This window comes from Rhyacophila brunnea, unplaced genomic scaffold (assembly GCF_057557595.1).
Source record: "Rhyacophila brunnea isolate RB1 unplaced genomic scaffold, BYU_Rbru_1.0 scaffold_4, whole genome shotgun sequence".
Taxonomy (NCBI): domain Eukaryota; kingdom Metazoa; phylum Arthropoda; class Insecta; order Trichoptera; family Rhyacophilidae; genus Rhyacophila; species Rhyacophila brunnea.
Window position 1 is genome coordinate 18167143 of NW_028233068.1, and position 18846 is coordinate 18185988.

The following is an 18846-nucleotide window of genomic DNA, read 5'->3' on the forward strand; positions in this document are numbered from 1 at the left end:
CCACGAGGTGCCTCCAAAATTCCCTGTCGTTCGCCAGTCTTCTTGCATGATTCCAGGTCAAATCGGCATCCCGTAGCTCCGCCGTATACAGTCTATAAATAGTATTAAGCGGCCTTCCAGGACGCCGGAATCCGGTTGGCTTGAAGAACAGGAAAGCCAGGTTGAAGTTCTCTTCTGACGAGCTCTCTCTGCAAAATGTCTCCCGTGATATGTACCCCAGGTATTTGTAGCTGTCGACGCTCTCGATGTTTTGCCCTTTACTAATCAGAGGAAAATCTGGATAAGTACAGGTGCTGTTGCATAAAATGTTGATTTTTTTCATGTTGATTTTCAAACCAACGTGAGACGAGTTGACATGCGACCTGTTAATTGTCTTTTAAATGCCTTCGATTGAGTTGTCGAATAGGACAGTGTCATCGGCGTATTCCTGGTCGCAAAGCTTTCACCGTGGGGGTAACAGATATGCCTCGGTCAGGTGGTATTGACTTCCATAGTATGAAGTTGAGGTTGATGAAGAGAAACAGAGCAAGGACACAACCCTGTCTGACTCCGGTTGTGACCCCGAACCATTCCGTGACAGTGTCACCAATTCTGACACAATTGCTATACTCGTGCAGAACGGACTGTTCAGCTCATGGCTCTGCTGGAGAAGACATCGAAGGTTGTAGATTTGGTCAGCACACATTCGTCCAGGTAGAAACCCGGCCTGGTTTTTCTAGAGGACGTTCATTATTGGGTCCCTTATTCGTATTATATATATTATTGTTTGCCAAAATCTTTCCCGGAACACTAAGTAGCGTAATGCCTCAGTAATTGTCCCAGCTAAGAGAGTCACTTTTTTTGTGAAGTGTGATGATTTCACTGTTCACCCAGTCCCTTAGACAGTGCTCTTCTTCCCACACCCATCTCATCAGATGAAACATTGAGTGCAGGATTGCACTCAAGCTGTACTTGAGGAATTCAGGATGTATGCCGTCTCCCCAGTGCCTTTCTTGAGCCTTTTCACAGCCGATTTTATCTCGGCGTGCGTGGGCGGGCAATCAGAAATTTTGGTCGTTCGGGGGATATCCAAAAGTAAGGCTTCCGTAGGTATGTCAAAGGGGTCCAACGCATTCTGCGTCAATCTCTATTGTGGGGCCACGAATGGCTCCCGACAGTCGGTGGTTGCCTGCCGCAGACTTCACGGGTGATTCGGAAGACTTTCTTGAGGAAGCATTTCTGCTTGCTGCCTCCTCTGCTGCTTCAATTTGCCGGTTCATGAATCTGCGCTTGTTGAGCCGCACGGATCGTTTGACTACCCTGTCTTGGGTTCGGTAGTCAGTCAGGTGGTCCTCGGTTCGATTGGGGTGTGTCCCCTCGTCTCTCAGGGCTTTCAGTCTGGCTCGCTTTCCAATTTAATCCCATGTTTCGTCAGACATCCACTTTGGCTGCTTTGGCTGGAGATTAACCGATTGACAGCAAATTAATGCGGAAATTGCAATTATATACATACATCTTTGATAGAAGAATCCGTGGATTTGAAATTTTTTTAGTGTGCTAATGTCTTACCTAAATGTGTGAATAATAAATGAAAATTTTATTACTCCTATTGAAAATTGAAATTTTTTCCAGCATTCTCTGTGCAGTTATTCTTAACAGTTAGCACTTTAGTATGTTACCGTTATTTTCATTAGTCCAAATTAATACGGAAGCCATTCCATAGACAAGGCGATTATCAGCAATCTCATCGATCTATCAAATATCAGGTTATCTACAATAATTGGTAAATTCTTAATTCGGCGAAAAGTTAAGTTTGTGGACATGCGTGAGAAATACGTCTCTATTCGGTCAAATTCAGGTATGTGTGTGGCGTATTAATGTTTTATTCCACCCAAACTCAAAATGCTCGAATTTTGATTGACACGTCATACATAACGTAACCTACAATTTTATTAGTCATGTCGTCGCAACATGTAGTAAAATAAATATTAGATTACTACTAGTCAGTGGACAGTTAACAGCTCGCCATGAAGTAATTATTTCTCAAAATAGCAGCATCTTGTATCACTATTTTCAATAATTGACATACTCTATCTCTAAAAGTTAACTCAGCCAAGAGAGGGCTGTTATAAGACAGGACTTTTTGACAGTTCAGACGGTTAACTTATTTTAGTAATTAACTGCCTTAACTCTTTTTGGATGTTAAGTGATATATTAGAATAGCCTTGCTGGTTACATTATTATTTTAAGGTCATTAAATTAAGAAAATAAAACTGTTAACTCACTCCAACAGGTACTGGTGCTGTGATGTTAATATTGTTTTGTCTCAACAGCAGTAGATTGGCAGTAGGTGATGCTGTAAAAGAAAAAATGTAAATAAGACAAAACATCTAGAAGGTTTAAAAATATTTGGAGGACACCATGGCGGAGACATTCAATAGAAAAAAAACAGTAATAAAAATAATCAACCTGTTGGGAAGGGTGTTTGTCATGATTTCCTGATGGAGAAGAAGATGAAGTACTTAATATTCCATTCACCTAAATAATTCTTATTTTTTCGTTCCTGGGGAGGGTCCGGATCCCGAAAACCCCCCACTTGTGTTAACAGAGCGGAGGTTATACTCACTGGACGCTAAAGACGCGCCTAGCGCGGAAGGATTAGGTGGCCATTAGATATAATTTTCTTGCTATTTAAATATGGTAATTAATTAGTAATTATCTAGTCAGTAGTCAATGTGTTAGACTTTTTAGCTTGTTTTATTTTTATAAGGAAAGGCTGTCGGCCATTTCCCCAACTCATCGGGTCCTTGCTCTGGATTAAATACACACTGAAAAGACAACAAACGTATTTGACATAGGTGGGATTCAAACTATTGAACCATGCCTATATAGGCGGAGACTGTATTCATCATTGCAAATTAAATATCATCGTTGAATCTAGAAAACACTACTTTACAGGAGAGACAAAAAACATTATGGTTTCGTATACAAATATATTATAATTGTATTGTCACTGCTTTTGTATGTTTATATTATGTTCTCCTTTTATATTTTTGTTTTTATCGCTTTTATTACTTATTTTTTTCTTCTTTATAATAATGTTTCATGTCATGTTGTGAATGGCTTAAACTTATAATTTGGAATGTCCATAATACGTTAAAAATAAATAAATTGAAATTGAAGTTATGGAGTTAAATCATCTATGATTTAACAATGTTACGATTGTTTTGCAACTACATTATTTGCAAGATGGGTAGTTATTAACAATGGCCACTAGATGGCATTCAGTCAATTTTCAGTTAAAACGGAGTTACACATTTTTCTAGTTTCAACGACAATATGGAAATATTCTTTGATCTTGACTGGACTTAATTGAAATTAAATTTAGAATAAAACATGTATTCTAGAAATGAAGATATTAATTTGACAGTGATAGTGCAAATTACCAAGATACATAAAATGATTAATTTGTGTTTCCTTCGGAAAATTGATTAGCACCTCTGTGGTATCATGAGTATGTAGACATTTTGTGTTTTTTTGTTATCTACGTTTGTCTTCCAAATCACCAATTGAAATCGCACATTATGCATAGAAAGATAGATATTGAAAGGCTCACAATACTCAATGAATATTTATTAATCACTTGAGGATATATGGGATTAATATTCTTGATATTGATCCTGTTTTCCTGGAATTTCTGATGACCTATCGAATTTACGCATACTAATCAACAGGGCAGTATTGGTTTGTTGTTCAGGAGGTTCGGTTGACTAGTGCGTTTATTTATTATCGTTATCGATTATTTCTTCCGATTCAGCCCTATCCTTAGCGATCACATCATTCCTGCGTGCATTTGCTATTGTCGGCTGACTCTTGAAAATAAACAGACTATCTTCAGAATATTTTTAGCCTTATTGAACACTTCGTACAGGAAGCATCGTGACGTTGTGGATTATTTGTGACTAAGCAGACAGTGGTGATTATTATTTTCACATTTAATTCGTTTAGTTTTTTATATTATTATTGACATGGCATAAAATTATTCAGAAATTTCGTTTATTCTTTCCCCAGCAATGGAAAAAAAACGTAAATATTCAGAAGAATATCTGAAATTTGGCTTTACTGACTTGACTAGCAATGGAATAGAGAAGCCACAATGCGTATTGTGCAAAGTTGTTCTCAGTCAAGAATCTATGAAACCTTCAAAACTCAAACGTCACTTAGAGGCGAAGCATTCAGAACATGCTAAAAAGGATTTGGAGTTCTTTCGTCGGCATGAAACTTGCAATTGCAAGCATGAAAAAATTGCAAACATCAGAGACTTGATCGAACAGGAAGTTTTCAGCAAGAGAGCACAGCAGGAAATTGACAAGCAAAAAAAAACCTCATACAATTGGAGAAAAGCTCATTAAACCCTGCATGTTGAAGGTGGTGAAATTAATTCTTGGGGATCCCAGTGAAGTAAAGATGCAACGAATATCTCTGTTTAATAATACTATTCAGCGCCGTATATCAGACATGTTCATAAACGTTAAAGAGCAGATTTTGAATGAAATCAAGGTTTCACCATTGTTTCCTTTTGTTAAGTTGATGAATCAATAGACATTAGCTCGTGTGCTCAGCTGCTTGTCTTCGTAAAATATATTTATTCAGATGATATCAAAGAAGAGTTCCTATTTTGTAGTGGACTTGAAACTACTACACAAAGTGAAGATATGTAGAAGATAAATACTTTTTTAAGACTAGAGGATTAAAGTGGAAAAACGTCTGTAGGGTTTGTACAGATGGTGCACCATCTATGCTTGGGTCAAAATCGGGCTTTCAGAAAAAAGTAAAAGAACTAGCTCCCCAAGCAAGGGGAATCATTCACCAGTATGCCCTTGCCAGTAAGACTCTTCCAACTCCTCTGCAAGAGGTACTTGATTCGCTGATAAAAATTGTAAATTACATCAAATCTGGAGCTCTTAACACCCGTCTGTTTAAAGAACTGTGCAAAGACATGGATTCTGATCACGAGGTTCTTCTTTTCTACACTGCAGTATGCTGGTTGTGGAAAGGAAATGTTGTAAATCGTATTTTTGAATTGAAAGATGAAATCAAGTTGTACCTGGAAGTGCAAGGGAAACATGACCTTTTGGTATACTTTAACGACAAAGCTTGGTTGAAAAGAGTAGCATATCTAGCAAATATATATGAACAGCAAAATAGGCTTAAAGTGAAACTTCAGGGAAAGGAAACGAATATTATCGCATTTCACGATAATCTCGGGGCATTTTTATCCAAGCTGCAAAACTGGCGAAGAAAAATAAATTTTGGAAACATTGAAATGTTTCAGAAACCGCAGTGTGGTAGATGAATCTGAAGGTGAAATAAATGAAAATTTGAAGGAGGAGATTACTGGGCATATCAAATGCCTTGAAAACGAACTTCAGCGTTACTTCCCTGAGCTGAAAGAAGAAGAAACTACATTGACACGAAATCCATTCTCTGCTTCCCTTGATGTAGCCAGCGTTCCCGATGAATTACAAGATGAATTCTTGGATTTGCGAAATGAGTCCTCAGCATGTAACTTGTTTATTGAAAAAATTCTCACACAACATCACACTGGTGTGTATGTATCGTTCATACCCAAATGTGACGATGCTTGCCGTTTGAGTTTTAGTTCCATTTTTGTGTCTACATATCTCTGCGAGAGTGGATTTTCAACTCTTCTTCGTTTAAAAAAAAAGAAAGAAATAAATTAAATGTTAAGAATGACATGAGGTTGGCGTTAACAAAAACTCACCCGCGAATTTTGAGGCTGGTTAATAACACACAATTTCAACTATCGCATTAAATTACTTAATTATTAAACATAATTTAAAATAAAATTATACTAAAAAAACTATTTTCGTTGTTTTTTTAATTACCTTATTAAAAATGCCTTTTTCAATTGCATTGGGGTCGCAGGTCACATGGCTTTTATGAAAAGGGGTTGCCACCCGAAAAAGGTTGGGAACCTGTGAGGTAATGGCTTGTCTTTGATGATTTGAATACAATATGATATATTGAATCTAAGTGTCAATTGGTGATTTCTGTTTTGTAGAATATTTCCATGAGTTGAGTGATCGAAATCAAAGCAATCCACCTCATGCAATTTATTCGTCTGGTCAAGTAGTTGTCCGTAGAAAGTTTATGGTGCAATAATGCAATATGTAGTGTGGTCGGCTGTGAACCGAAAGGTTGGGTGGGGAAGGACTGTGGATATTTTTTCTTCATCAATTATCAAATCGGCTGCGATGGTTTTTTTGTTATACATCACACCGAGATATAAAAATATACCAGGATTGAAAACTTCACATTCAAGGTGGAGGATAATTTACAAATTTAAAACATGTAACGGTATTCTTATAAATTCTATCTTTCTTGTAAACAGTCTGGATTAAGAGCGTCACAATATAAAAGACTAATTATTGGTATATCATAATATAGGGGTATTTTATGAGATCTTATTCAATATTTCCATGTGACTAATCATACCTCTGATTATTGTCACAACATGGTTGTGAACAGATGTTTCAACGGAGATGTTGTTAACGGATAATATTCGGTCTCCGGTTCGAACACCAGCACGCCAAGCAGCACCCTGCTTGACTACAGACTGCACCACTACGGGGTCATTGCCTGGAGAAAAGAAAAAAAACAGCAACTTATAATGAATTGTCATTAAATGGAACTAATTAATAGGGTGTTCATCCAAAATTTTCGAATGCGATTTTACGCCAGATATATAATACGCCCGTATAATTGCGTTCATCCAAATTTAGTACATAAGCATCTCGCCGAACCCGAACACCTAATGCCCCTCTACCATAAGTTTAGCGAACCGATTGCTAAATTCGGCAGAGTCCATTTTTGACAGATCGCAACTGACAGCCCGCGTTTGTTGATAATTGTCATAGGTACTTACTTGTTTTCTTCCGTATTTCATTATGATTCAGTGTATTATTTTGATTATTGTCTAATGGTACTATCTATTTTACAATTGATTCTATAATTGGTGCTTCGTTTTATTCAATCATGAATTCTTTATTTATAGGTACTAAGCTTTGCTTTCGTAGATAAAGCTGATCTACAATGCCGCAAATTTTGTAAAAGCGGCGACGTCTCGATTAGTCTAGTTAACGAGATAGAGTCTCGTTAGTAAATACACATCAGACGCAGATTCATGAAATCAAATAAATACAAGTAATATAATATTTTCAACAACTCAATTCACATGATTATGCTGGAATCGATTTATGCATAATAATTATATGGTAGGTAGGTATACTATCACGATAACCATTTACTTTCATTTGTTTATATTGTAATGATTATTTATTCAATAATGTTTATTCGGCATTCGGATTATCCGGCCATAATGTAGTATTAATCGAAAAATAAAAGAAATAATATGAAAGTAAATGCAATAGCGAGTTCAAAATATATGGACCACTAGGGATATCTAGCGGCAAAATGTGAAAAATTGTCATTTATTTGACAGTTAAGTGCCCATAGACATCAAAAACTGACCATAGAGAAAAAATATTTTTCTGTTATATAAGGAATACTTGTTTCAAATAGACGCGCATGTACAAACACCGTTATTTGAATGGAGCATAATGGAACAGGGCGGCACTTGTATATACAATTCCGAAGATAAGTGGGTGAACACTCGACAAGTTTTATTACGGCAATAAACGGTTTCGGCGTAAGGTGAGACCGTCATAAACCATTCGGTTCGGCTTATTTCCATGGAAACCCTATAAGTAACTGCTCGTAGCTAACGTAGTGGGTATGAGATGATATCCAATGAATATCTTCATTCAACATCAATTATAATTTAAATTCAATTTTTATCAAGTACCTTAGTCAATAGTGTTAATTTTCTAAATATCTTCATGGTTTTTATCGACATTTGCAGCCCTGTTGTAGCAGTCGTGTTTAGCGTTAACATACAATTTAGCACTTAAAAAGTGTAAGCCCATTGTTTATTAAAGTAAGTAGATTACCATTTTCACTCCCAAGTGGAGCATTTTTTATTTTAATTTTATTAAAAACGGTTATTAGCCATTCGCCCAACTGAAATATATATTTAAAAAATAACATGTATTTTTTTTGCCAGCCACGGCTTTCTATACGGTCGCTCTACCAACTTTGCTACTGTGACAATGTTGTGCGAATCCAGGTGCAAAAATTCATTGACTGGTATATCAGGTCAAGTTATAAAATCATACAGTACATGGTAAGCTAGTCTTCTAAACGGCTTTCAACAAGTATATAATATTTAAGTGCTGTGGTGTATTGGTTGATATTTAAAACTTGCAAAACTTTTATAAATTGACGGCTCAAAAAAAGTCAAAAGTACTTAGAATTAAATAATCTTACATTAGACTGTTGAAACCGTATCATAAATAGTTTAATAGGTAGTAATTTTATCAACCTTATCTAATGATACAACATCCTTCCTAAAAGATTTTAACAGGAACAGATGGATTGATACATATTTTTTGATAAGAGTATTTTCAAACAATGGATATCCTTTGTGATATATAACCAGTGGCGGCTCGTCCATATGCACTGTGGAACTGCAGCACCCCCAAGCAAATTGAGAAAAATGTAATATTATAATATACATAAATTTATGTATATTATATGAAAATATCAATATTATTTAACCGTGTTAAGCTTGCCCACGCACCAATACATCCAATAATAATTATTATGATGAAGTGATGCATCGCGTGATTTCATGCAGTATCATTTTCAATAGAATAATGCTCGTATTAGCTAAGGGGAGCGCGGGGAGCGGGGCTCACCGCTCAGAGCTTAGTCTGGTACTGCCGCTTAGGCTTAGACAGTAATACTAATACGAAAATACTATTTTCGTGTTGCGAACGTTGTTGGGACAGCGACTCTGAGCTAGTAGTGACGCGCGGCGTGAGTCGCGACAGATGTCGAGAGCAACTAAAAGGTGATAGACCTTCTTTCAAGGAAAAAAGACAGAAGAATTAATTTTATAATGAAATAAAAACATTTACATATAATATTTAATTTTAATAATTTTGATGTTAATAGTAAAATATAATCCAAATAATCATTTATTTTTATTTTCAATCAACCGCAGCACCCCCAGATATAATATTCATGAGCCGCCACTGTATATAACTATGATACTTGATATATATAAATGGTGAAATAACCTGAGACAGTCATGCCGTAGCCTCGGTCATCCTTGACGACGATGACATTGAGATACTCACCAGGTCCTACACTATCTGTCCTGCCCACGCTCATCTGAAAAAAATAATTATACAATATTAGATTAACACACAAATACAAAAAATATTCTTGTCCAAAGTAAAATTAATTATTTACTTCGAAAGTCAACTAAATATGAATACAGATTGAATAGCGTTGAATATGATATTTACGTTTAAATTAAAGATGAATGGGATAGAATGGGACAATGTGAAAAATAACCCGAAATTTCAATTAAAGATGTCAAGGAAGGTACATTGGGTTTCGGCTGTTCATAAGCTTTTAAATTAATGTCATTATATTTTATTTTATTTCATGCATTTAGCTCTATTGGGATGTTATGAAAAAAAAAAATATTATGGTCCCTGTCCATTGGTATTGTCACTGGTAGCAACTAAATGAAGTGTGTCTTAATAAGCCAGTGACGGCAAATATATGCGTGCCACTTCCAATTTTTTTATTCAACTACAATATTGAGTCAGTGCATTAGATAAAGTTGACAGGTTGCTTGAAGATTGTATGTGTGAGCGGGCTTAAGGCACCTGGCATATAGAATCGGGCGTGCGGGGTGCTTGCTCATTTTTGCAATTTGGGCGGTGAATCACCAGGAATACAATAGAAGGTACACAGCGTATGACGAACATAACGCCTCGTGCGCCTTATATTTCAACGCACACAGAATTGAGTGCGGTGTCCTTTGACGTCATAGCACGACAATAAAACGAAAATACCATGTATTCAAATACGTCAGGGCCTATTGGATGTGACCAGCGAAAGGGGCGCGACGGTCTCTAATTTACTCGGTGGCGGGAGCGTCGTCGTACAGGCGCGCGCTTATTCCGCATACATATTATAATTACATCGCTTATTGTTATTGCAAATAATAACTTACTACGCTAGCACAACGACATCATTGTGAAAATGAATTTAGAGCCGACAAATAAATTAATAAATTTTATAGCTTTGCAAAGAAACACGAGGCGAAATGTGATCGGCGCCGCTTTTTACATAGGTGAGAGGTAATGCGCGGCAAGAGGCGTGTGATTATGGTTATGTATTTACACTTCACATGCCGACTGCGCCCCGCTCTGACACTTTTGGTGGGCTTTATGCCTAAGGAACCAAAGTGTTTCTTTAGGAATATTTAATAGATTTTATTTTATATTTCATGATAAATTGAGGTTACATGCGTATTTGCCTTATCTGTGGTCAATACAGGTATCTTTGGTATATGAAATGGCAGTGGGGGATATTATCAGTATTCACAATGGAATGTTATCTAAGGATTAAATATGGATTTTAGCAGATCGATCTTCTATTAGTTACATCACGATTAATTACTTTAATTATTTAATTAGTTTAACATTACAATTTAATTACAGGGTTGTCTATTACATTAGTTTAAAGAGGTGATTACGTAATATTATGTATGGGGTTTTACTTAAGACTTATTTCATATCAAAATAACAGAAAATGTAAAAGGTATTGAAGATTATTTGTTTCTGACTATTGAGTTTAGTATTTTACGCCTACTTGAGGAAAACAGCACAAAGCACAAGTATCATTTGTCGATTCGGCCAACATCAAATGTACCTATTAAAAATTTGTTAATATTCATACATCTCAAAACTTACTTGCGCATCTATTCTATACACACGGCTGCTATCGAGGGTAGTTTATCATATTTATGTATCGATATATTATAATTGTTACAATAAGTTAGCCGTCTCAACTGTCAAAACTGTCTATCTCGCTCTAAAAGTTAACACAGCCAAGAGTTAACACACCCTGTTAAAACATAGCAATTTTTGATAGTTCACACTGTTAACTTATTATAATAATTAACCGCCTCATACCATAAATATGTTAAACTACCCTTTTAGTAATAGTAAGTAAGGTATAGTAAGAGATATAAGTTTAAAAAATGGACAATGAATGTATATTGCCTTCTATGATTATGTTTCCAGTTTTTTATTTGAATTTTTGTAGTCTGGGTGGCGCGATTATTATATAGTATTTCATATTTTTCGTGTTCATCAATAATTTTGTTGTTTGATTTCTTGCTATCTTCCATTTTGAAATGAGCTACAAAGTGTCATAACAGTGACTGAAAACACAGGATAAATCCTTGATCAAAGGTAACATCTTGCCTCTTTTATAAAATATTAAACTGTAAAAGATTTTGTAAAATATTCTTCATAAAAAATATTTGTCTATTTTTTTTACTACAAAAGGAATGAAAATAAATAAATTATTAATCATATAATTATTTAGGTATCTAATGGTGATTATTATTATCTTTTTTATAAAGAAATCCTATCTACTTAGTAATTTTAATCAGAATGTATCGCTTCTAGTCAGAAAGTACTTAATAATGATAATAAAAATATTGAGGTTCCCATGGAAGATCCAATAAAATTGCACAAATTTTATCTTCTATCAAAATACTGATAAGATAAAGACAACAGGAGTGATTCATTGAGTTTTAGTAGTTAGGTAAAAAACAATATTTTGCAAACAATTAAAAAATGGTTTGATTTCTAATCTGTTCCTTAAATTGGTGTTGCACAGTTTATTGATATTGTGGTCGCCATGTTAGATATTATTTTAATACATTTACCCGATATGAACAAAGTCTATGAAGAATTATTAAGAAAGTAAATTAAGTGGCTCAATGTTTATTTGAAATGCAAACCTCATAGGAAGCTATCAATGATGATGAGCTGTAAATCTTTTATGATTGGCTTTCAAACAAAGTAGTTTCACTGACCACACAACTGCAATAAAATTACCACAACTTGTCATATTTTATTGTCCGACAAGTTCTGACATGAGAAACATTTCCTTTAAATATTTTATAATAAAGGTTGAATATACTTAAATGTCAATTATTTATATACACAGAATTATTTAAAACAATTTAATGCAAGTATTAACAAAATAAGAGTGTTACCATAAGATAGATGCCAAACTTATGATACTGAAATTGGCGACCCAGTTTTGAGTGAGAATAATGTAATACACTATTCTCATTAGAACACCTTTTAGTGGAAGTAAGAAAAAACATGTGACATATTGTTTATCTTTTCTACTTACGCTTCTAAGTACGGTTCTGAATTAGGCTCTAACTCTTTCATATTTTATCTTTTTGTCTAACTAATATGTTTTTCTTCTATATTCTTTTTAGGCCATGAGGCCTAATGACAGAAGTGTAGTAACAGTGAAACAATCACAGAAACATCCCGCCAATGATAAATCATAAGTAGGTGTATTGTAGTCAACCAGGAATTGAACCATGAGCGTTCAAATGAGCAGTTAGTGCCTTACTCATTGTACTACAAGGGCTGCCTGTATGATATTTTCAGCTGCATAATAATTTTCCACCTTCGGTGACTTAGTTGGTAGACCGGTCGTCTTTGTAGAGTAGTTAACGGACCACATGCTCGTCGTAGGTCATAATTGAGTTTTTATTGTATTTTCAAACCATGACCCTGACACTCCTTAAACGTTGTAGATAATCTATTTATATAATTATGAAGCCTTATTATCCTTTATGTTTATTTTAAACATTTGATGACTGCATAAAGTATTTTTGTTACATAAAATAGAATTCTTTTAAACCTCTCGCTCTAATGTTTTAGAATATAGTCATATTTCGGTACATGAATGTGCAGTAGTGTTAAGATTTTTTACATTAATTAATTTTTAATCGCATTTATAAAACCATTAGTATAATTTATGACGAGATAATTTTAGTAAAATATTTACGATAAAAAATTATATTGATAATTTCTGTGATCCCAAATTTGACAAGAATTAGGCATTTTATTATTCAAAAAATCGGCAAGATTAACACATTTGAAGATGATTCTAAAGATACTTATTATAAGCTATACCGCTTAAAAAGAAATAAAAGAAATTTCGGTTAGGTACATGTTCAAACACGCGCGTTAACATAATTTTACTCCCTACTTTAATTATAGTTTGTCAATTTATGGCTACGGCCGTATGTTGTAGCTTAACCACTGGGGAATGCCAAAAGAAATGGCGTATTTCAAAAAAACACTACCTTATTCTTAGGTCAATAATTATTATAAAGCAATTATTATTCGTAGGATGTTTATCACACTTGAATGGCCAAAGACATAGCCTATAATGAGTATCTTTAGAATTATCTTGAAATGTGTTAATCTTGCCGATTTTTTGAATAATAAAATGCCTAATTCTTGTCAAATTTGGGATCACAGAGATTATCAATATAATTTTTTATCGTGAATATTTTACTAAAATTATCTCGTCATAAATTATACTAATGGTTTTATAAATGCGTTCAAAAATTAATAAAAGTAAAAAATCTTAACACCACTGCACATTCATGTACCGAAATATGACTATATTCTAAAACATTAGAGCGAGAGGTTTAAAAGAATACTATTTTATGTAACAAAAATACTTTATGCAGTCATCAAATGTTTAAAATAACTATAAAGGATAATAAGGCTTCAAAATTATATAAATAGATTATCTACAACGTTTAAGGAGTGTCCAGGATCATGGTTTGAAAATACAATAAAAACTCAATTTTGACCTACGACGAGCATGTCCCCCCTTAAGTTGTAAGTAGTTACGATTTGACATAAATAGTGCATACTAAACTTTGTTAGTCATACTTTTATTTGTTTTCAATGACCTGAGAATACAATTTCTAGATGGTCCTGGTTAGTTTTTAAAAATTAATTTGAAATATAAATATAATTATATAAATATAATTAACTTGAAATACCTATAAAATTTGCATATATTGATTTTTTAAGTATACAAAGTGGAGCGGATAATTTTATAGTAAGTAATGTACATATTGATAGAAATATCGTACAGGTTACAGGAACATACAGCGTGTGCAACTATGTTGTGACTATTGCATTTACTGACATTGACGAATGAGAGATGATTCTCAAGACACATGGAGCGTAGCTAAACATAGTGTTTTGCGCGTTTTTTCTTAATACTTGAGTAAGTAGATTTCATGTGAAGATTCATGGGTTTCTTGCACAAAGGTAGTTCAGTATAGGTATAAGCTGTGACCTAAATTTAATATTCATCCACCAATTAGAAACGTAACTAGAATATTTTGAGCTTGTAATGACGAGTAGTTTTATTTTTCCATGGAACTTTATTTAAGTAGGTCAAAAGCAAAAGAGCGTCTATACATCACTTACATTTATGGATATAAAAATAATAATGTAGTTTTTTGGGGTTTATAAGTACCTACATTAAGTATAAGTTTTATTATATTATATCCATAGAGTGTACTGAGCTACTTTGATCATTGTTTAAATTGAAAATAATAAGGTTATTTAGTAAAATTTGAACATTTCAAAGTTTGATTTTTTGTGTATTTCAAAAATGTATATAAGTCCTTTTGCTTCTTACCTACTCAATTGGGATTGCAGAAACACTAATCTGAAGGAATAGGTCAAAACAAGACCTTAATAATTAAATACCTATCTAACCTAATTCTGTGTATTTTTGTTGAAATAAGAAGGTACTATTTCAGTTCAGTTTTCTAAATAATAACAGTTTCTATTGTCTATAGATGTGAGATTTTATTTTTTAAAAACAATGTAAGCCGTACTTACGTATTCCTATCTTGATAAATCTAATCATTCATGATAAAAACAACTTTAAATTCCTCTTCCTTGATTACAGATATTCTCTAACACAAAATGTTTTGTTTTTGTCGTTTAAAATGCAATAACTATAATAGTAATATTATATAAGTATAGCTCGATAGACAAACACATTTGACACAATTTCGGGTGATGCACAACAAATCATTTAACAAAACACAGTACTTAAGTATCCATACAACAGCTGATTTAATTTAAACTAACATACATCTTCAGTTCCATATATTAATCCAAACGGGGGCTGACAGGATTCTAGCCTGGGGGCCTGGTGTGGCAGTTAAGTGAGATAAACACACCACAAATTTGCTCTGATAGTAAAAGAGGTCACCTGCTATTTTACTTAAAGAATATTAACATTTACAAATATGTGTTTATGTGATGCAATTCCATGTGATATGATGATATTGAAGGGTCGCATGTTACTTGACTACCACGAAAGAAGGAATAGAATACCGAGTGCCAACAACTGAATAATTCAAGTGGGTTTATAAACATACAAAAAATCGCTAAAAATACAGAGAGCACCCTTAATTTTACTTTGCGGAACCCTGAGGGTTCCATTGGGGATAGCATTTAGTGAACACGAACGTGTAGAACATCACACCACCCCTTAGCAATAGTTATGGGGGACCACCTCAGGATGTGGGGGCCATTATCCACCTACTTGACTGTGGATTATTAATATGTATATTTGAAAAAGTACACCAAACATATTATGCCCTCCATTGAAAGTTTATGAAGAAACCCCTAGGCCCCCCAGAGATGGATGGATAACGTCAAGAAGGATGCAGAGAGGCTGAGTGTAACCGACTGACTGGAGGAGAGCTTGGGATAGAGATCCTGGAGGGCGTTTGTGCAGTCGGCTATGGACTTGAATGGTCTGTATCAGAACATAATTGTTATAAGTAAATGACTTTTGTATTGTGTACTGTCAGGTTAGCAAGGGTTACGTTAAGTTAGTAATCTAATAATAAATAAAGTAGAAGAAGTCATTAATATTAAAATGTTAAAGAATCATCTTCAATGTGAAAACGATATACATAATTACAGTTAAGTTCTAGATAATATTATGATATATTTATACTATTTCGGTGTTCGAAATACCTTTTCTACTAGATTTAGTAGCATATAAATTATCGACTCATATTTTTTTCGTTCTTTCTAAATTCAAGTATATTATAGCATAGCTTCGGAAATATTTGTGATACATTAATAGAAAGTGTACCCATGTAACTAAGTGTGACTGTCCGCTATTTTAGTCACGTATTTTTACGTAGCATGAAGTTGATAAAAATCAAATAGTCTAAATAACAACAATAAATAAATCGACGCATGCGCGATTTTTACGAAAATGTTTACCATGTTTTTATTTCTCAGACTGCTAGACATGCATGTTTATTTTTATTTCAGACAGGAGTACGAGGAACTCGATTGATGCCTGTAATACGATGATCGTAACGGCGACGATGTTATTCTTCCTACACAAACTATGTCATTCTTATGTCATACTTAAACATAGATCGCACAAAAACTATTGAAAAATGTCATTTTTGACGAAATACCTCCCAACTATTAATAGCTCAAACAGAGATTGAAAGATTGTGTACTGATTGATATATAAATAAAGGTGTAGGTTGAAATATGAAATGTTGACTAGACAAAACAATGATAAAATGAAAAATTGGGAGTGACATTTATTCAACAAACAAATTGCATAGACAATTATTATTACAAATGACGTTATCCTGCTCAAACTCGCGGTGAATGCATTAATGACAAAAAGAGACAAAATGATCTGTCAAATGTCGTATCGCTGCAGTCTTTAAGTGCATGAATTCTCAGAAAAAAGTTTTATCAAGTACACTCTAAAAACAATAATGTAATAGTTTTGAGAAGGATTTACTCACTTTGAAAGATTGTACTTTAAAACATTTGATTTTGTTTAAATAATCCTCCGCCACGTCCTTCACACTATTATGAATATAATTATTGTTTTCTGTCGACCGTCACAGTAAGTTGGCAATGGGCACAAAAGTTATCTGGCGAACCACGATCGTCAACCAAGTAATTGGTGACGTGTTTATCACTTCGGCGTAACACAATTGAGGCAAATTTAATGTATACTACAAACACGAAAATTGTCAGTCTTGATAAGGCACTGAATTTCAGGAAAAAATATGTAAATACTCAACGCGGGGCGGACAACCTACCATTTTGGTTTATGGTGCACCACTAACAATGTTACCAGAATTCAAAAATTGAAAATTGCACAAAAATAGATAATAGACAAATAATTTCAAATCAACGGGCAGCATCCTGTTGCACAAAATATTCATAGCAACGAATAATTATTATTATTAATAATTAATAAAATAATATTATTAAAAAAAAAAACGAAAAAAGTTTGTGAAAATAATAATATATAGGAGATTATATAGATTTTAATTTAAAAAGTGGAACGGTGCTATAATAAATATTATGATGTAAATAATACGATAGGTACTTGATTTCCTGAAATTATTATAAATTTAATAATAATATAATTAGTATCGAAGAATAATAAAAAATAGCTGGTTATATTAAAAAAACACTTCAAAAATTGATAGATACAAACTTTAGTATTTCATAGAAATTATTCATATTTTGGTTTAACTTAAAACTTAGACGTAACTTAAACAGGTGGCATTTTGAGAATGTACAATATTTTTGTCAACATTTTAGTATTCTACAAAAGATGGCGGTATAAATTTAAAGCAAAATTTTTAATTTGAGTGAATTTTTTATCCAGAGATAGATCGAGATAATATTATTATTATACACAAAACTTTTTTTTAAATTCTACAGTAATTAAAAAAAGTTCTAAAATGTGCGTTTGTTGATTTTATCACAAATACATTTTGTGGAAGCTGTGAATGATTTCTTTTAGTTTTCTGGGGAATGCTCAGCCTTCCAGGGGCATCTAAAGGAAAAAGACGAAGCTTGTGCTTCCAGTGCTTGAAATGGAAAATTGTACGAACCAGAGCGCTCGATAATTTTACGGAAATATTAGCATAGTTATCTCATAGTATGTGTATTTTATAAAAATAAGTGTGCTCGATTTTTATTATATGCTTGGCTCTTCCACTCTTTCCTGCCCAAACTATCAAAAGTCGTCTTATACAGTGGCATCATGGGTACGGAAAAAGCTATTGGTTTTGCTTGTAACATTGAAAAAAGCATTGTCGCAAATGATACCCAGTACGCTTGCGAACCGCCCACTGTGCCACTGTCGAATAATTTAGCTATATGTACCTATATACAATTTATATAACCACGTGAAGAATGTGGAAATATAAAAATGTTCATAATAAAAATTTTGTTACTAAATTACTGTTGGCGCGAAATACAAAAAAAAAATGTGAAAAATAAATTACACCAAAATTTTAGTCTGATAGTAAATTTAGTCTGCCAGAATCAACCGATATTCTTTTTATTCTTCGTAATAAAATAAAAAATAAATAAAAACGTAATAAAACAGATAAATAGGTAAAGATGAAAGGGACTGACAAATTAACTATATCTGCATTGCATTGTATAATAGTGTCAGATTCTTCTGGCAGTGCAGTCGACACCCGTTGGTGTTGATTTAAAGGGCTCGAAATGGACCGGAGCGCAGTTCCGGTTCATAAAATTCCCGAAATTATCGCTCCTTCTTGTTGAAAAAATAATTTTACCGTCTGAGCTAGGTAGGCCATCATATAAGAAGAAATCTATCACACTTATTTTCATAAAATGTTCATAAAATTGAAAAAATATGTTAACAATTTCAGAAAAATATCGAGCGCTACGATTCGTAAAATTTTTCTTTCCGAGCGCTGGATTGATATCGTTAATTTCAAATGACACTAACACCTTC

At 33.6% G+C, this 18846-nt stretch overlaps 1 protein-coding gene across 1 annotated transcript in view; it reads right to left on the reverse strand.

The window, feature by feature from the left end:
• Positions 1 to 17188, reverse strand: part of RhoGEF2 (Rho guanine nucleotide exchange factor 2) — a 193492-nt gene extending 176304 nt beyond the window's left edge. Inside the window, exons 1-4 of the mRNA XM_085954363.1 lie at positions 16859 to 17188; positions 9204 to 9297; positions 6499 to 6642; positions 2265 to 2335 (exon numbers count right to left, since the gene is read on the reverse strand). Coding sequence (XP_085810489.1) covers positions 2265 to 2335; positions 6499 to 6642; positions 9204 to 9297 — 309 coding nt within the window. The 5' untranslated portion in view covers positions 16859 to 17188. The remainder of the gene's footprint in view (positions 1 to 2264; positions 2336 to 6498; positions 6643 to 9203; positions 9298 to 16858) is intronic.
• Positions 17189 to 18846: the final 1658 nt, after the last annotated feature.